The sequence below is a fragment of the Protomyctophum bolini genome, assembly GCF_963924005.1.
Source record: "Protomyctophum bolini genome assembly, chromosome: 8".
NCBI lineage: Eukaryota > Metazoa > Chordata > Actinopteri > Myctophiformes > Myctophidae > Protomyctophum > Protomyctophum bolini.
In genome coordinates this window covers 31,283,190-31,303,895 of record NC_137869.1, presented here as the reverse complement: position 1 = coordinate 31,303,895, position 20,706 = coordinate 31,283,190, and the positions used below count along the sequence as shown (strand labels likewise).

Genomic DNA, 20,706 nt, shown 5'->3' with positions numbered 1-20,706 from the left:
TTAGTACATATATTACAGTAGCCTGTTCTTCTCCTGCTTGACCTCCTTGTTATTGCTTTGGTGATGGGTAAGTACGCGAGCGATGCATGAGCCAGCTCTGAGAAATTGGAGAGTCCTCCAAATATTAACCTCACCAGCACCCTCCTCACCCAAGTCTCCAAAGTAACAACGAGAACTATCAAGGAACTAAAGAAACAAAGACACCACCGGTCCTGGTTGACGGTCTAAATATCATGCTGTCTTCACTGGTGACAATAATCACCAGTCCCACCCCATAGCATGACGGAGGCAGCCAACCACGGCGAGCTTTGGTTCAGCTCTGCATGCTCACTACAACTACTGGCATACGGGCTTGAATCCTAATGCCCTCCCCTCCTTCTGTCACTCTGTGTGTTTAACTGTTTATGTTTCTGATCTTAATTTATACTTTGTTGTATCGTGGTGTCAGTCACTGGCGAACGGCACCGACAGTGTGACAAAGTATGAATTGGGCTTAAGGCAGCATGGTTGGGTGGTCTGTCACATCTGACTGCTTTATGTGAATGATCCTGAATACAGAGATGGATGGAGAGTACAGCATGGTTGGGTGGTCTGTCACATCTGACTGCTTTATGTGAATGATCCTGAATACAGAGATGGATGGAGAGTAAAGTAATCTTCATGCACGATCGGCGTGAGTCCTGAAACGAGTCTTGTTTGTCAGACTCCCAATCATCCTGCAGTGTGTTCTTCCTGTACTGAGGTGTTTTGTATTGGTGGCAGTGGTGTTTTATTTTCAACATGTGTCCTAACTTCTTTTGCGTCCTACATTCCCTTTTTTTTTATTCTTCCCCCTCTTGTCCTCCTTTCACTCCCGGTCCCATTGCTCTTGTCCCCTCCCTCCCCTCGCCTCTCTGCTCCTCTATACTGTACTGGTGTGTGGGTGTATGTGTGATCAGAGACATGCATGCCCAGATCATCAGCTCCATTAAGGACTTACAGCTGGATGGTGAGGACCCCCGCAAGCTGCTACAGTCCTGGGGTCGTCTTCGCTTCCCACGTCATGTCCTCCAGTGAGTCTGACTGGCAGACAAGACCCTGGCACCCACCTCAAGTCCAGTCCTGTCTAGTTTAGCCTGGCTCAGCCCATGATTGATGGCTCAGTTAGCTTCAGACTAAGCCCAGCTTGATGAGTCCAACCTAGATGAATGTAGACCAGCTTAGACTCATTTAGACTAAAAGTTCAATCCAGATGATTAGACCAGTTTAAGCACTTTAAGTCTCGTGTTCCAAAGTTGTTTTTAATGTTCGTAATCTTTCAGAAATACGAGATCTATAAGCTCACAAAGTGTCACATCGTGTTGAGCTTGTACATTGGCCATTTTCAAAAAGCCAAAATACAAAATGTGGCTTATCTGTGGATAGCTGTCGCCATCAAAGACCTGTGTTTTAAAAGCAGGTTAAAAAATGACCCTTCACACAGTGTTTGACAAAGTCACCTTGTTAAAACACACTGCCTACCTGTTCAGACAGCAGACAGAAAGCATTACACAAGAGACACACATGCTCACTAATAGCTTGTCAAAGTGGGACCACACCTCTCTGTGAATGCGTCAGAGAACAAAGCCTCCCTTAGAGAATTCCTGGTTTCTTTATCGAAGGCAGAACACGGCAGGACAGTACTGGTTATTAGAGCTTGAATAAGATGGCTAAGGCCTAGATTTGAGACACAGGTCCTGCTGCCACCTTGTTCTGTATTCACATAATGTGTGTGTTTATACTGTGTGCTGTATTCATTTTGTAGATTGACTTGGCTAAATCAAAGGCTAAAGAAGTGATGGCTTGAATGCATACTTTAATTGCTGCACGAGCAAAGCGACATCTAGAGGTGTCCCCGATAGTTTGACCTCAATGGCTACTCAGCATGCGACAATGTACAGCAAGTGATACATGGCAGAAGTAGAAGGAAGACATGCTGACGTGCTGAACCTCTTCAGGGCTGACTGATTGGTTGACTGGAGGTCATGTTCTGTCTCTCTGTGCCTCCATAGACATGGCATCCCTCTTTCCTGTTATCCTTCCACTCTTCCACGGTGTAAAACCCCATTTCATCCCATCATTCATTCCATCATTCAGGTGCATCTCTGGCATAATGTTCACTGACTGACAGTGCATGATGAAGCCTCACCATCACACTAACCCTCACATCTTCCAGCTGCAATGAGATGTGTTTACCTCCCCTGTCCCGCTTTTAACACATGCCTGTTAACTTGTCCTTCCGTGCCCTTCTACTGTACGTACAGGAAGAACAAGAACACCAAGCAGAAGCAGATCATCCCTAAGGTAAACCTCATCACAGAGAAAGGGTCTTTGGAGTCCTATGACTGCATCATTCATGATTCTGTTTATGATTTAAGATTTGACGCCTTTCAAGAATCGGTCACCTGCCATGTCATATTTGAATAAATGAAACCTGATTGAGGTTTGTCACTCGACCCTGCAGAGTTTGCTGGACTCCAAGTCTCTGAAGTTCATTGTGGGTCTAACGCTGCATGACTGCACCACCAAGAGTCTGCTTCACCTACACAAGAAGAAGAAACCACCAAGCATCAGTGCCCAGTTCCAGGTGACCACAACAACAGTGTACACAGTTTACCAGTGCCTCTCTACCGTACCAGTCTTCTTGAACTTAACCCATGACCCCACCCTGTTCCACTGTGTGTCTCAGGCCTCTCTGACCAAACTCCTGGGGACTCTGGGCAGAGCAGAGCCTTTCTTCATTCGCTGTATTCGCTCCAATGCGGAGAAGGTAAGAGCTGTTCCCACATCACTCATATAGCCAGAACATCTTGTGGTTGCTTATCATAGTCTAATTAATTGTGTGTGTTGATTGGTAATGGACAGAGATGTTTTCTGTGTGTTTGTGTGAGCAGAAGGAGATGTGTCTGGACGAGGGTTTGGTTCTACAACAGCTGCGCTACACAGGCATGCTGGAAACGGTGCGCATCAGGAGGTCAGGCTACGGAGCCAAGTATACCTTCCAGGTACTGTAGGCCATCATTATAATAATGCATTACTGCTGTCCAGTCCATTTGATTTTATAACCATTATTATATATTTTCTTTTATAATCCATCTTGAAGCACTTTAACTGCATAAACCTCCACTAGCACTTTAGTCTGGTAATAATATCCTTTTGTCTCTTTAGGAATTCCTACAACAGTTCAGGGTGCTTTTACCTAAACCAGCCACGGCTTCCAAGGATGATATTGCAGTGCTCCTAGAGAAGAAAGGCCTCAACCCCACCAACTACCAGATAGGCAAAACTAAGGTGGGGCCCCGCAAATTCCTGCTTAATCTGAAGCTCCTGTATGATAAACATTGTGTCATTTTTATTTAGCTATAGTGTCATTACTGTCGGGCCTGTCTTGTACCTCTTACCCAGGTCTACCTAAAAGAGCTGGAGCGTCAGCAGCTGCAGGACATGCTGCACAAGGATGTGATGCATAAGATCATCTTCCTGCAGCGTTGGTTCAGGGCCCAACTGCAGAGGAAAGAGTTCTTGGACATGAGGCAGGCGGCCATCTTAATCCAGGTAGCTGTGTTTACCAGTCAACACTGTTGGTTATGTAGAGGAACTAAGGTCAACAAAATGATATCATACCTTAAGTATTACCCTATAATTTCCTTATAATGCTTTGTCTGCTAGTTGCTCCAATATGCCTGTCTTAATTTTAAAATAAGTCCTTGTTTCTTTCATCTAGCAATTGAAGCATACTTTTGTGTCACTCTGAACAAACTCGTTCGTACGGTAAAATGTGACACGCAACGCAATATTCTCTCATTATTTCTCCTCTCCCCTCAGCGCTCATGGCGTAGGTACTGCAGAGAAGAGCGGAGGAGGCAAGCAGCCACTGTGATCCAAGCTGTGTGGAGGGGATCCAGGCAGAGAGCAGAGTATCATCGACACAAGCAGGGCATCACCAAGATCCAAGCCTTGGTCAGAGGACACTCGGCACGCAGGAGGTAACGGGAACCAGACGGCAGACACCCACTCATCTTGTGGTCGGACTTTTGAAAGACATAATATTGTTCATAATGTTAGAAAGTCCTCATCATCTACATAACCAATGGACAGAAATGTATTAGTCTTGCTGTTCCAGAGGCCCTTGCTTTCTTGGTTCTGTCTGTCCTATACATTATAATGAGATTTATAACTCTTACAGGTGCAATTCCATACGTGAGGAGAAACAGAGGAAAGCAGAGGAAGAAGAAGCTCTGAGGAGGGCAGAAGAGGAGGAGCTAAGGAGGATAGCGGAGGAAGAGGAGGAGGCTCGGAGGAGAGCGGAGGAAGAGGAGGAGGCTCGGAGGAGAGCGGAGGAAGAGGAGGCAGCTAGGAGGAGAGCAGAGGAGGAAGAGGCAGCAGCCAGGCTGGCCAGGGAAGCTGAGGAGGCACATACGCTCGCCAGGGAAGTTGAAGAAGAGGCAACAAGGAAGAGGAGGGATGAAGAGAGATTGAACCTGGAAGAGGAGCAACGGAAAGCAAGGGAGAAGGTGGTGGTCGAGGAGGAGGCAGTTATTGATGTGGAGCCTCAAACAAGGGAGGACCCCGACATCGAGCTGGTGACCGAGGAGACCCTGGATGAAAGCCAACAGGAGGATCATCACCCAGCGGAAGAGATTGGACAGGAGAAGGGAGTGGCAGCCGCTGGCTCACAGCCCAGCAGAGACAGCAAGGAGGAGCCACTGGATGAGGAGGACGAAGGGCTGGGAGAGGAGGAAGGGAGTGGAGAATCTGCATCCCCCAGGTCTGATTTGGAGATCAACGGTACCCTGGCTGAGACCGGACCCCAGCAAGACGATGAAGACGAGGAGGAGAACCAGGAGTTGGGACAGTCGCAGCAGGCCCAGGCAGAAGATCCTGGTGCTGAAGTGACCACTCAATCAGCTGGTTCAAAGAAAGGCTTACCGACTCCTTCCCAACATGAGCAGAAGAGAATACGTGCTCCACCAATCCACAAAGGCCCGGTCTCCAGGAGCCAGGAGAAGAGAGAGCAGAGGAGACGCAGGGGACTGGAGCACAACCAGAGAGAAACTGAGCGCAACCAGAGAGAAACTGAGCGAGCTGCGTCCACCTCTTCCTCAGCCGGCGGCAAGAACGGAACCTCTCCGCCAAAGGGCAAAGGTCAGGAGGCCCCTAGGCTAAAAGAGAGGTCTGACAGCAATGAGTTGGATTTGTACCACTTCTATGTCCAGGGTAAGAATGACAAAGGCGGAAAGAAGGAGGCCAAAGCGCCTTCTTCTGCGGATGCTTCTGCCCCAGTTCGTCCGTCTTCCTTGGCCCTGCAGCTTCCAGACACTGTGCCAGAGAGGAACGGTCATGGGGAGGGTGTCGGGGGTGTGGGCCTGCAACGGCGCCCTGCGGGGATAAAGGAGAAGCCGGATAAGTGGAAAGGGGGGAAGAAGAGCAGCAGCCGACACTCGGAGAAAACCAGTCCCCCTCCATACCACGATGTGGAGTACAGGAGGAAGAAACATTCACAGTACGACCTCTCTTCTTTAATGCAGTACATCACATTAAACTCTCATTATGGTTTCATCTTTGTATAAAATCAATTATTCATCTGAGAGTGTGACACTCCAATTGACATTGTCGTTTTAATGACCTGAGTTGGCACTGTACCTGGTGTGCCATTTCCCTCCACACCAAATCTCTCCACCGAAAATAGGCAATCTACAAGCTCACAACTTGTCACAACAAAATGTGTTGTGAGCTTGTAGATCTACAGTATGTTAGTTAGCCCCAGATATGGGTGCTAAGTGGTTAATCAGTGGATATGATATGGTAGCTCTGAGGTGACAATCCATCTGCGTATCTCTGTCCCTTTTGTCCTTAGGAGTGGAGGAGCCTCATCATCAATAGACAGCTTATCTCCAGGTTCTGATGGAGCCAGTGCCATATCAGAGGTACTGTAGTGTAACAAGACTATTTGAAATTTACTGTAGATGTAATCTTTGGTTGAAAATCTGATTTGATCTGAACTTGAACATGGCTCTTTTAAAATGCTTTTCTTCAAGACCAGTTATAAATACTTAAAGTTATTTTAGTTATTGTGTTATATCTTGTCTACAGTAGATTGTCATATTGTCTGTGTGCTGCAGGTGCAGACAGACGGCTATCCTGACCTCTCAAAGAGCGGCTCCATCAAAAGGAGGCAACAAGATGGTTCGGGTCACCACCAAGACTCGGGTCATGCAACCACACCTGACAGGTATTGTACTGCACTTTCACACACTAGGGCTGTTGCATTGCTGCTGTATAGAGAGAGATAATGAAGGGATAGCCTCGGTACCCAGACTTCTATTTTCATTTGCTACGGCTCAAGAATCTCTTGCCAGCTATTACAAAAACGAATCAAATACGCACATCACTTGGTTGAAATGCTGGGTTAGAATATATCATGAAGAATAAAGAATAAACCTGTCATCTTCTTCTACTTTAATGACAACATTTCAAGCCAAGGCTCTCCATCGTGTAAAACTTGCCAACTATTGGCTACTAATATTGTTTACTTTATTCATATTAATATAAACTTTTGGTACTATCTTCGTCAATTAGCGTTACCTTACAGTATTTCTACATCAGGTTAGAGAAGCCATGGTAACAACCTAGAAACAAATATCAGCTGATTTAGGCATGTCCTTCAAGACATACAGTACATACTTTTTGTGTTCCACAGTTTTTAAGGATTGTTTTTAGCTAATGTTAGCTCAATCATTCATTCATTCTTATTTATTCAGTCAAAACATGTTAAGACAATACCTCATCAATACATTTCCTGTTAACACACAGTGACCCAAACATTTTGTTTTATTTTCCACATATTTTATTTTGTACGTACGTGTGTAATCCACGTAACTCGAAAACCGTTTATCCCACCGACTTCAAATTCGACACACACACTTTCCACGCCACCACAGGGAGTGCAGCACAAAATCCTCTGCCCGGGCTCTGGACCTGATCACCCTTATATCTCCAATTCTCCATATATGGAGCTTTTGTGTCTCTCTGTGTCTTTATAGAAATCTTTATATGTGGGCACAGATGGGTGTAACGGGTACAACAGGTATTGCATAGTCGGGTGGGTCATTGATCTCCAACTTCCATCTTTACCGACTCTGTGCTCTACAGCCGGGCACCGGTCTTGAAATGTAAAAACTTTCACCTATACAAAAAGGGGGATAAACAAAAATAATAATTCAGGTGCCCAGATACATTTCCTTTTATATGGGGGGATAAATCAAATTATATATACTACCGTAAATAAAAAAGGGGGGGAAATTATGCTTTATGTCGTTTTGATAATAGGTCTTCTATTTTATTATATTTCATTTTCGTTATTGTTTCTCAATACTTGAGGATATAAAAAAATATTTCTTCAGTAGTATGGCCCCTCTAGCAGTTCATTAATTTCAAATAACGCATTTACAAACTTTTTCCTATAACTTGTTCTTTCCATTAGTCACCTTCTCTGTAGTATGCATCCTGGCTGGTTTCAAGCCTTTCCAACCTCTTATTGTTTTGAGAGCCGTAACTATCAAAATCCAAAAGAGAGCTAACTTGTCCTTCTGTAAACTTTTGGGACGTGACGGTGTTCCCAACAAACAATATATTGTGTTTTTCTAAACTCCAAAGTATCTGAGCTAATGTTAGTTTAGATAACTGAAAATATAGTACAACGTTTATTATGCATATTCATTTACAGTGGTAACCAACCTTTTCAAGCCCAAGAGCCCATTTTATTCCCAATTGTAAGCCAAGATCTACCACTAAAACGTGTTAGAAAAAACACTTGTTTTGTTGCTATTTCTGACAGGCTCAATGCATGTGCACACATCCACACAAAGAATAAAGCTTAAATTAGAATAAATACTTATAGTAAGTTATATTATCAATGTCAAATAATATTAAGACAAATTAGAAATAATTAGTATTAGAAATATTTTGTTTCTCATTTCAATGAATATTCACATTGGCAGATGTTCAAATGACATAGGCATAACATGACCATATATATTTGCACATGCAGATATGGTGACATACTCTCAGGGTCAGCCCACCTTTAATGAGACTGCTGTGACTGCACTTTATCTGCAAGCGTTTTGAAATCTGGTTCATATTTAGTGATTGCCAGTCTGAGGGTGTCATTAAGATGTGAGTCAGTCATACGAGTTCTAAACTTGGATTTTATTATTTTCATTTGTGAAAAGGCCATTTCACATAAGTACGTGGAACCAAAGTAGGCATGCAGCTTCAGTGCACACGACACAATCAGGGGATACTTCTCTGCTCACAAGAGACCAAAATTCCTTCTCTTTAGCTCTGACCTGCAGGTGACAGTCACTTACTAATCCAATAATCTCCATTTAAATATCTGAAGTTAATGCAAACACATCCTGCATTTTATCGGACAGCAGTTCAATGACAGTAGGCTCAGTAAAGAGGAAAGGGTTTGATACAAAAGCAGCTACTTAATTGACTCATGCGTTGTAGGCCTACTTCAACAGGTTTTCATATTTCATATTTATCATATTTTTTGCTCTATGTGTGCGTGTGTACAGAATTCAAACTGTAGCATTGATTATTGTCACGGACAGAAGTCATTCTTTCCCTATGCATATGCCCTGGAGTGCACTCGGCTATTAGTTTGCATTGCAGACTGGTATATTCAGAACGTGCCTTTAATTAAAAACCAAATGCAGCTGTGTATGTGGCTCTCAGCGTGCGATACCCCCCCTCACCTCTGTGCTGGAAATATAACGTCTGGGTTTCCGAGGCTACATCCATGCTGACGCAGTGACTGTCCTGTTTCTGGCTAAGCTTTACGCGCAGGGCACATGAACCTCTCCGTCTCCAGTCAGTGCTGGTTGTTGTTTATTTGCATGGCTCAGAAAATGAGTAACAAACTAAAATGAGAACGTTATCGAGTTGTTGGAGGAGGAGGAGGAGAATAATAATGTTATATTTCTTATTGTGTTCTCGGGCTGCTGTGCTGCGTTGCTGCTGCGCTGTGTGCCAACCACATCATCATCTTTTCATTTTGACATGATTCACATGAAATAATAATCCTGCACCGCGTGTAGCGTTTGGTTTCATTAACGCAACAAAATAGCCTACAGCTGCTGCTGCCAAAGATACCAAAGATTGGACAGTGCTACGCAACATGGAAGTAACACTGACTCGAAGCCGTTTATAAATCAGTCAGTGAAGTCAACTTTTCACCGCCGTTTAGTCGGTCATGAACGAACGAATCAAAATAACTAGTTCTTTTTGGTGAACGAAACCGATCCGGTCACTTCCGTGAACGATCCGTTCAAAATGCAAATGACGGGGAATCGCCCGGCTGCTCTTCTCATTCAGTCAGTGCGAGGCTGCGAGACGGAGCAGCCTGAAAGGCAAGCATTTGCATTCCAATGGGTCTGACACTTCGCGATCGACTCGAAAGGTTCTGGCGAGCTACCAGTAGATCGCGAACCCCCGGTTGGTTACCCCTGATTTAGAACAATGATGCAGCTCAAACGGCAGAAATATTACTATTTGAAATGAATGTGGACCCTCCACTCAGTCAGAATTGACTATTCTCCTTGGCCATGATATAAAACTCTACTCGTAATCACCGGGTTTCAAGTTATTAGGACAGATAAACAGTGTAGAGGAGGGATACTCCTTCACATCACAGCATTCTGAGTCACATCTTAACCCACATGGAGGTCTTGAGGCTCATGGGAAAACACTTTGTCTTCTGTAATCAAACCATCCCTGGCTCCCTCATGTGGTGCTCGGTACACTTTGCCATAACCATATATAGCTACACACAGAAAAGTGTGTTGTGGGAAAGAGACACGTTAGCGGAAATTCCCGATAAGTGAATTGACTCTGAATGGACTGGCTTGAACCCTAGAAATGGAATGCTTGACGTTCACACATGGAGCCAACACAATTATCAGACAGAGGGATCAGGTCCTTTGTTTTAATTTGCATTGTTGCTATAGTGATGTTATTGGAACAGAGTGACTGTGTGCAGTGTGGCACGTTTTAAGTCGAGATCTTTCTTTTGATTGTGTCTGTTTGCATCATACTCGAGTTGGTCAAATCACACAATCTTTATTGGTTGAGATGTGTGGTATAAGTCTGTCTTTTACAGTTCTATATTATATCGCTCTGCTTATACGTAAATAACAATAGTGGGTTTGTCTGGAAATTATCTCAATTGTTTTGACCAATACAGTCAAACAATAACCTTTATTTTTATTTTTATGATCAGTACTTTATTTAGATTTTTTTGCACACACAGAAAACATAAAACATAAAATGCAAACACAAGCAACAACAGAATACGTATTCATGGACATTATGTATGAACACAGAAACAAAATATAAAACAAGGATAGACAAGATAAACAAATAAAAATAAATCAAATTAAAAGTTTAAATTAGTTTACACGACCAAACACGCATCATCATCAACCGTATCATAATATACTAATACAATAAACAAGCAAAAGTGAACCATACATGTGCTGGAGGCAAAACCTCAGACTTCCATTCCTTAACAATGATTTTCCTGCCCACCACTAATGCTGTATGAATCCAGTCAGCTAGAGGTGCGGGGAGGTGTTTTAAACAATAACCGTTTCTGATCATATTTTGGCAAGAATTAGTTCAACAGTGATTCATCTCACATTTATAATAGCTACCGGTAGTTTAAAACATAATGACAATGCAGTATATGGTTTGAAAATGTTAGAAAGAACTGTCTATGATTTTCATGTAGACATAATTGGTAAACGTTTTATAAAAGACTTGACTTGAGTTTCTCCTTGTGAATGCTGCAGCACAGCCATGTCAATAACCACGATAAAGCACACCCTCCTCTGTGTTGTTGCTTAATCATACTTTTCTATATTGTAACTTTATTGCATTATTTTTGCATAAAAAATAATAAGCAAAGTAACTGACTAACTGTGCAAGAAAAGGAAGTGGGCCTTGAATGAATGTGCAAACTTTAAGCTTGCACATTCACCAGCAGCACATAAAGAAGTAAAAACACAAAACCTGCATAGAAAATAAAATCAATAAATAGGAAAGACAGAAAAACACATGAAATTTGTAATCATTTCATGTCGGTACTTAATCAGATAAACTACAGTGTTGATGAGATGTGTCGTTATGGGTTATTTACCGTTAGGTTAATACTGTATGTCAGTTCCATAACTGCCAGCCTGTATTTGATGAAACATTTATGACAGAAAGACAAATGGAATTCATATTTCTTCTTGGGTGGAGTGAATGTCAGAAGAAAAGAAAAAAAGAGAAAAGAAACAGGAATGTCTTGCTTACCCTTTGCTCATTTAGGGAATTTGAAGAACTTTTGAGGTACATCTCAGTTGTTTATACAGGGATTTGTTCTGCAACACAAAAAGCAGGACAACTCGAGCAGGATTCTGATTAACTGTGTATGTTTGATAACAGAGTTTTTGTGTTTGTGACATGCAGGCCGTCGGGTTTCCTGAGGAAGATTCTGAAGAAGCGTCCTCCTCACAAGGAGGCACACACTCCAGATGATGGGGATTTGACAATGGCTCAGTCTCTCGAAGAAGGTAATTAATATAGAAACTGTTATGGATGAACGTTTCACTTGGAAAACAAGACGGGGTCTAATAACGGCTTTGCTTCCATGTGGATCTCGGATGTCATGTGGCCAGTCTATGACGTCAGCATTAGTACGTCAGTACTATGACATCAATAATCTCAATATTTTGGCAGTTTCAGTCAGTATACATTTTTTGTTTAAAACGTTCATTTCAAAAAGTATAAAACATAATGTGATAAAGAGAATTGCACAATAAATGTGGTGCTGGTGCAGTACAATCAGATGTTACTGTGACGCTTGGCCTGTGTGCTATCTATCCTGAAGACGTCACGACTCAGGAGGTTGGAGCCTCGTACTTTGTCGCACAACAACGTTAAGCATTACTCAACGTCACGTGGAGCTGGGCCTCGAATGTCTAGCAACTCCAGTTCTTGGAGTGAAATGTGGAAAGAAAACACAGGTTTATTATTATTATAAAAATTCCAGGGGCTTAACTAATCAAGCTGTTTGCTTTCTGGGTAAATAGTGTCCCGTGCTGGATCAGGCTCAATGCTAATAAAATAACTGTGAGCTCACAGTGCTGTTTGGACTATGCAGCTCATGCATACTTTCTGCTTTGGTTGGAAGAGGAGGCTGAGTGTTAATGAATACTAATAATAACTTAAGTCCTACATACTTAGTTGACCGCTGTACCCCATGGGGTCTATACTAGGCCCCCTGCTTTTTCCCTAGACACTAAGGGCTCCATTTTTGGGTACAGGGCTTAGTTTAGACATACTGTTGGTCCGACTGTCATTAGACCGTCAACCTACCTCAAACACTAACCTAACCGCAAGCACGGGAGCAGCGCATGTTCGATCGCATGTCCGACCGTTGTTTCCGCATGTTGGTGTTTCTAATCTGCGAGTGCATCCCCTATTTTCACTGATGCCTTACCTGTTATTCCTGAAATTATTTGCCTTTTTTTTTTTTTTTTTTCTTTTTTTTACTATTTTGAAAATATATTTTAAAATACTTCAAATAGCTGATCTACATCGACATGTGAGCTTGTAGATCAGCTATTTGAACTATTTAAAGATGTTTTTCAAAATTGTAAAAAAAGGTAAAGAAGTTTAGAGGTAAGGGTTAAGGCACCGGCGAAAGTAGTATCTTTGCCGAAAACGTTTTGTGACCCTGTAGAACTTTTGCTACTTTTACTGAATAGGGATACTATTTAACCGTTCTGTGCAATGCCCATTTAGAATTTGTCACCTTTGAACTTTAAGTTCTTTTTTTTTCATCAATATTTATTTCTGTAGTATACCAATTAAAATCCATAGTATTACTTTAACTCAGGGACCCCTTTTCCACCGGTTGGTTCCCAATGGGAACCGGTTCAGTTCTTTTTGGTTTGAGCCAGAGCTCCAAAATTGGTGGGAAAACTATACCCTATATTAAATTGTTTATAGGATCAATACAAGTAAATTAATACATGATAACCCTTCCACAGTAGTAGCTTTATCATATTTTCGACTATTTTGCATATTTTCCTACATAATGCCTCATTTGCATATTTAAAAATGTAAAATTTGTAATACAATAAATCATTGTCTTCGTGTAAGTACTCAATTGGGGAAATTTCATGGTGATAATAATCTAATATAGGCATGGTTTTGCCCACTCAATTCATAATTAACGTTTCAATTTTGGAGCTCAGGCTCATGGACTAAAAACCAAAAAGAACTGAACCGGTTTCCATTGGGAACCAACCGGTGGAAAAGGGGCCAGAGAGTGTACAAATGGCAATACATTGACCCATTAATTACCACTTAAGATTTCACAGTGTAATCTTGTAATAGCGTCATTGATTCTCATCAAAGCCTTTGTGATATCTCTCCCTTCCCTCACATCAGGGCACGCGTCTCGGTCACAATCTCAGAGCCATGGGGACGCTCATGGTAAAGGCCTGAGCCGCAACCCAACCATAAAGATCAGCCGGGCAACACGAGTCTCCGAGCAGTGGAACGCCTCTTTGGACAGAGAGATCACCAACGCCAACGAGCTACGATACCTAGACGAGATCCTGGGCAACCAGGTATTATACGAGGACCGCCAGTGGCGTGCACAGACATTTAGAGGGGCAGGTGCTCACGTGAAAAAAAGGGCACCTTATGGAACCGGCGGTTGCCTTAATAGTGTGAGATTTATAGATTATAAATAATAAATTAGAAGCTTTTTTTTATCAAGAATTGATCAATGTCACCATGGTCCACAAACTATACACTGTACAAAAAGAAATGTAAGGGAAACTTTGACAGAAAAAGACTCGCTCACCGTATAGAAAATAGAAGTAAAACTCCTTGGACTGAGACTTAAGAAAATATTTTTTATCTTATTTTATCATGCTCACAAAGTGAGTGCTCTGTGCTCAAAGTGCAATTAAAAAATTAGCACTGATTAAAAAGCAAACGTTTCGGTCCTAAGACCTTCATCAGTGCTATGATAGCACTGACGAAGGTCTTAGGACCGAAACGTTTGCTTTTTAATTGCACTTTGAGCACAGAGCACTTTATGAGCATGATGAAATAAAATCAAAAATATTTTCTTAAGTCTCAGTCCAAGGAGTTTTACTTATATTTTCTATACGGTGAGCAAGTCTTTTTCTGTCAAAGTTTACTACCGTAGTCAAGTTTGGAAGAAAAAAAGGACGAAGAAAGGCTCAACAGTTTTCTCAGTGCTTCAAAAATAAATGTGCCATTTTTTTCAAAAGGGCACATTGCTGTCCAGAGGGCAAGGGCAGGTGGTGCTCTAGCATCCCCTAGTGTCTATCTGTGCACGCCACTGAGGACCGCATTATTATACTGTTTCTGTACGCAGTCAAATCCTCAGTGTTTACTAAACTGGCCCTTACAGATTCATTTGGTTGGTTTCTGTCTCAGTAAATTACTCGCCTTTTGTTTGATGAACCTTTCTTTGCCTGTGCAGGTGAATGATTTCCGCTCCAGAGGGAAACAGTTGTCAGCCACAGAAGCCATCTTTGTTACAGCCACCATGCAGTTTAGAGAGACCATCAAGGCCATGTATTCTCTGCCAGTGAGTCCGCACACATGTGCACACACACACACACACACACACACACACACACACACACACACACACACACACACACACACACACACACACACACTTTCTCAGTCACACTTTCTAACCTCCACTCCCTTTTGTCGTCCTCTCCCTTAACTTGTACCAGAAACCCACCACTGGCTACAAAGGCTTGATGAAAGGCTACCAGAACGAGGTGATCCATCTGGCGGGGGACCATCAGAAAGGAGAGGTCCAGTTGGTGGTCAACCTGTTCCAGTCGGTGCTCGACGGATTCATCCGGGGAGAGATCAAGAAGGAAGCGGCTGAACCTGCCAAGGTAGAGAAAGAATGCAGTGATTATGTATAAATGAGGGTTATACATATAAATTGAATAAGCAAACGTTTTGTGGTTTCTATTTTTGTGATTAGCAGTATGGTTTCACCTGCACATAACACAAGCTTGCAGTGATAGGTACAAAGATACAGCAGAACTTTGCATCTTGAACATCTTTGCTTCATCTTTAAATGCATGTGCATTGTTCATTTGTGGTACAGGACAACATGGCATTGCATAGAAAATGAAACGTCTCTTCTCTGTCTTTGTAACGTTAGTATGGAGTTGTGGCCCCGTTTCTTGTTTGTATTTTGTTTTGTTTTTGTTTGTATTTTACTGACCAAGAGGTCTGTAGGGGGATTTGTTTTGTTTTTGTTTGTATTTTAGAGATATACTATATATATAGGGAGATATACTGTACTTTCCGGTATTTGTCATAACAAATGGCCAAAGCCCATAATTAACGGTCTATGTGACCTGGAATCTCTTAACTTTAAACCAAATATTTTATAAATACAATTTTGACTTGATTTTTAACTTGTTTTTACTGTTTGTATCTGTCTTCCAGCCTGCTAAAACCAGGAAGAATAGGAGAAAAAAGGACAAGAGTGTAAGTATGCATGGGGTGACCAGCCATATTCGTCTGCTGTGGTATGTCACTCTTGCAATGCCTGTTTCTCTATGTGAGTTTATTTCATAATTGATTGTGTGATAGATGGAGAGTCCAATGGACCATGAGTTCAGCAACTACCAGGTGAGCATCATGCAGTCATGTGACCAGTGCACCTCCTACATCTGGGCTATGGAGAAGGCCTACATGTGCAGTGGTACGTTTGAACACCAAAACTAATTACTTGGCTTGCTTGTTTTGCCTCTGTATATCCAACTACTGAAGAGTCATACATTTTATTTAAAACATTTTATGTTTTTTTTCTAGATTGCAAGATGGTATGCCATAAGAAGTGCATCAGCAAAATAGTGACAGACTGCAACACGTTCTGTGCCAAAAAGGTAAGCTGTCCACTCTGGTTACATTTGCACAACTCTCAGAGTTAATGCTGCAATCTGTTAGTCAGATGTCCTTCCCAGATATGCCACATTGAGCAATGACAGAACACCCGCTTATATTGCCCTTTGAAATTCAGGCAGTATTACTTGTCAACCAGTAGGTGCCCTAGCTGACACCGAGGTCTAAATTATTCAACGGCAGAGTAGGGGGACCACCTCCAACCACTGTAAATGTGCTGGTCATATTGTATTAACATACTCAGTCTACCTTGCTTCAAATACAGTTTTAGTCATTAAAATAAGTTGGGGGTTGCAGCTTTAAATAAATTGTGATTTTACTGTTGAATCTGGATGAATGTTATTGAATTGATCACTGTTGTGATGCTATGTCCATTCACAGAGTGATGAGGACTCTGGCGCTCAACACTTTGGGGTGCGTGTGTGCCGCCTGATCAGCGATAAGAACCCTGTGCCCATGGTGCTGGAGATGTTACTGGAGCATGTGGAGATGAACGGCCTTTACACCGAGGGCATCTACCGCAAGTCTGGCTCTGCCAACCGCATGAAGGAGCTGCACCAGCTTCTGGAGAACGGTCAGTCCTCCTAGCCAAGTTGTATTAACCGATAACATACTGACTGACTCTGTGTGTATTACACTTAGGGTGAATAATCCATTAGTTGATTGAAAGTTTTAGTGAATCATGTAAACACTGCTTCCTGTTGCAACGTTTTAGTCTTACGACCTTCATCGATGTACTGTATCACTAACACAATTTTGCCCTACCAAACTGTAGGGCAAAATGTGTACATGCACAAGTTATAACCATTATTAATTGGATAGTGGATACCTTCTCCCAGTACGCGACTATCCGTATGGTAAAACTATGATGTAATATAATTTACTTTGAGCTACAGTGACATGCATATATCGTGAACGTCACTCTACACATCAGCAAATAAAATAGTGTGCCCCTCTGGGAAGATATTTCCCAGACTCAGAGAGACTCACAGAATCACGGGGGCGAAAACATAATCCCCACCTCTGGCCGCTTCAGCCTGGCAGGAATAATTACGTACTAACATTGGATACGTGGCTACTTTTGTATGCATGAATGATCATGGGATACTATATGGCATTTGTTAAATATTATGAAATTTAAAATTACAGTGCTGCTTAGTAAATATATTAACTCAAATTAAATCTGTCAGTTTGGGTTTCAATAACTTGTAATTTGCATTTACTGTAATTTTGTGTGTTCAGATGCTGTCTAATTTTCATGCAGACATTATGTCAATGTACTATTATCCTTGATTACATTGGGATGTCATAACATAAGGCTATCACCTCGATTCTCTGACTACCATTACCAACCCAACCGACAATCAAAGACCTCCACCTACGACCTACCGATACATCTGTTGACATCTGAAAATGTGTGGAAACAATTTGGAGATTTTTTTTTCATATTGGTATGGTCAAAACTTTAGGGTGGGCCTGTCATATTGGTATGGTATCATGAATCATGATTGATTTAGAAAACTGTAGACGTAGGTGTGTTAGCACTGGGTCTCTCCACTGTTCTAGTCCATACTTTGAATTTAGATGATGATAACGAGCTTTTTCTGTTTTCTACAGAGAAAGAAAGAAAGAATAGATTAAAGCAGATTAAATACAAATACAAAAACAAAATCAAAGTATACCGCTCAAAAGAATACATGTTGAATTTGAATCTTGAAAAGTAACATTTTTGTTATTTTGGGGTTTGTTTGTTTTTTCTTAAATATTTATGCCATGATTTTCCAACCCATTTTTCCCACCCTGTGTCAATTATCTAATGTAATCCTGGGTGTTACACTTCCTCTGCCAACCTGGGGAGGGCAGTGGACTGACCTCATGCTTCCTTCTATGCATAAGGAGTCCACGCTGCTTCTTTTCACCTGACGGGCCGGCCGGATGTGGAAGGAACATGTTATTCCGACCAGGTCCTTCTGTCTATGTTTGTTAATGTTGTATTGATGTGGTGTTGTTTCCAGACCCTCATATGGTGTGTCTGGAGGACTACCCCATCCACACAGTGACAGGTCTGCTGAAACAGTGGCTGAGGGAGCTGCCTGACCCCCTCATGACCTTCACTCATTACAATGATTTCCTGCGTGCTGTGGGTAAGGATGCCAGTCCCCACTAGAGGGCATTGTTTAACAATTTAAATTGTAAGCTGGGCTCCTTCACAAGAACTGCACCTGTGATCGGTCTTTGTAGTGGTTTGGGCTCCTACTGCTGAATGAAATGGTTTATTTCATTAACCAACCCAACATTTAAAGTGAACTTGGTTTTGACTATCTCCTAAATGATCCAGATACCCACTGTTGTAATGTACTGATGTACAGTGCACACTCATATCCACTGATTATTGTCTGTAATTCATAGGTTATATAATGTATATTCATGCACTGGTTCCATTGTGGCCATTTATTTTATTTTATTGTTATTCACACTTAATGTTATTACAACAACTGAATATAAAGATCTGTCGTATCTGTTTATTGCCAGTAAGTGAGTCATTATTCCATAATTCCCTCCCTATGTAGAGCTTCCAGAGAAGCAGGAACAACTCCACGCCATCTACAAGATGCTGGAAGAGCTGCCTACAGCCAACTTCAACACACTGGAGAGACTGGTTTTCCATCTAGTCCGGTAGGTAGAGAACTCACTTAGCCTCAACAGAAATATTTGGGCAACAATGCTATAGCACTGTACCCACTCGGTCACATTTAACCTGAACTCCAGCTGTGTGTGACTGTTATCTTGCAGAGTGTCCAAAATGGAGGTTCACAACCGCATGTCTTCTAACTCACTGGCCATAGTGTTTGCCCCTTGTATCCTGCGATGTCCAGACAGCGCCGATCCTCTGACGAGCATGAAAGACGTCGCCAAGACCACCATGTAAGACTGCCCTGGCTGGGTACACTGTAGTTCAAGACCGCCATGTGATTGTGAGACTGCCCAGGCTGGGTACACTGTAGTTCAAGACCACCATGTGAGACTGCCCTGGCTGGGTACACTGTAGTTGTAGTTCAAGACCACCATGTGAGACTGCCCTGACTGGGCACAGACGTCCTAGGAATTACCGCATGTAGTGCCCAGGACGTCTGTGGACGTCTAAAAGTGGGCACCCCACGTCGCCATTTTGAAAGAATGAAAGGGCACATAATGTGTTAACCTGAGGTTGCAGACATGGCCAAAGCTTTTTTGGCAGTCCTCAGCCAAAAAACGTTGAGAACCCCTGCAATAGAGAGCACAGTGCAGTGCACTACAATACAGTATACAGACCACAGTACAGTAACTATAACAATATATATAGAGTTGCACCGCTCACTTCACACAGGTGTGATTTTCCCTATCATTCCCTGTGTCTGTGTGCAGGTGTGTGGAGATGGTGATCAAAGAACAGACCAGACGCTACAATGAGAAGATGGAGGAGATTGAACAGCTGGAGTACGCCGAGACTCTGGCCGTCAACCAGCTGAAACTCAAGAGACAGAACACGGTGAGGGATACAGTCTGGACCCTGGTCCCACTTCAGCCTCGGCTCACATGGATTTTAACATACTGCCATTTACATGTTTTTTTACATAACTTATTTCTTACGCCATACCCCTAATTATCTCTTGACCAGTCATCCTCAGATTGTTGTTGTAAAATCAACAGATTCTAGTACTGTGCCTCCAGTCACATAGGTAACTTGGGCAATGTTCCTTGTCTCTCTTTAGCACTACTGGCATTTACCTCTCTCTTACAAAGGAGTGGTGGTATGTATCATTCATGCATCAAGTTCTCCCGGTAGTTCCAGTAGCTGCAGTAGTAGCAGTAGTGGTAGTGTGCCCTGCAGAATCGTTACGCATGGCATGTAGATGTGGGTGACTTGTGTGACCTCACTTCAATGATCTCCTCTATAATCCCTTAACTCTTTTCTTACTAACCTGGTAGTGCATTGCATGACTGTGTTAGCTTGGCATCAGTTCCGTTTGTGATGTGAAGGTTCTCTCCTGTTATCCCTGGTGCATTTGCAAAATAGGTTTTTTTATTTTATTTCTTTTTTAAGGCCATTTCCTGTGAACAGCATGACTTTCAAAGTATTACGTCAATAACAATAAAAATTTGTGTATGTTTCATGATTTTCCAGTTAATTCATACATTGTCTACATGAAATGGGATATTTATGGAAAGACGAATGCTTTGAAAGTTATGGTATTTACAAAGGAGTGTTTTTCCATTGAAATTATGTTTTCTTTTTTTTAATTGTTGTGATGGGTCCTGTCTAACGTCAAAGCTCCACCTACTGTGTACAGCAGGGTTTCTTAAAACTGTGGAATTCTGTGCACTAGGTTTGTTTGAGGCACTGTATGCATTTCCACCCCTACCTAATAACTTTGGTTTGAAAGTTATTGCATCTCGCCGAAGGCCTGCAAGATGTGTTGTGCTGCGGTTGCATGACTCGACATGTTGTGCTGCGGTTGCATGACTCTACACAGGCGTCATCCACCCTCCTGTCCTTTCCACTTCCATTCACTAACCAAGGTGGTTTAGATTTCACATATGGGTCAAAATCATGTTTGATTTCTTTACGAGAAATGGACATAATATTAGTTACTGGCCCCTGTATGGTAT

The 20,706-nt window shown here is 42.2% G+C and overlaps 1 protein-coding gene across 1 annotated transcript in view; it reads left to right on the top strand.

Annotated features, from left to right (window-relative positions):
- The window catches only part of LOC308319419 (myosin IXB), a 78,276-nt gene that overhangs the window by 55,646 nt on the left and 1,924 nt on the right, over window positions 1–20,706 (top strand). Inside the window, 24 exon segments of the mRNA XM_080769484.1 lie at window positions 939–1,052; window positions 2,283–2,322; window positions 2,483–2,605; window positions 2,708–2,788; window positions 2,913–3,023; window positions 3,187–3,309; window positions 3,424–3,573; window positions 3,844–4,004; window positions 4,205–5,521; window positions 5,876–5,945; window positions 6,141–6,250; window positions 11,536–11,639; window positions 13,525–13,706; window positions 14,597–14,704; window positions 14,862–15,032; window positions 15,598–15,639; window positions 15,745–15,856; window positions 15,967–16,040; window positions 16,438–16,630; window positions 18,072–18,200; window positions 18,627–18,732; window positions 18,850–18,981; window positions 19,462–19,585; window positions 19,809–19,847. Of these exon segments, the coding sequence (XP_080625610.1) occupies window positions 939–1,052; window positions 2,283–2,322; window positions 2,483–2,605; window positions 2,708–2,788; window positions 2,913–3,023; window positions 3,187–3,309; window positions 3,424–3,573; window positions 3,844–4,004; window positions 4,205–5,521; window positions 5,876–5,945; window positions 6,141–6,250; window positions 11,536–11,639; window positions 13,525–13,706; window positions 14,597–14,704; window positions 14,862–15,032; window positions 15,598–15,639; window positions 15,745–15,856; window positions 15,967–16,040; window positions 16,438–16,630; window positions 18,072–18,200; window positions 18,627–18,732; window positions 18,850–18,981; window positions 19,462–19,585; window positions 19,809–19,847 (3,916 nt within the window).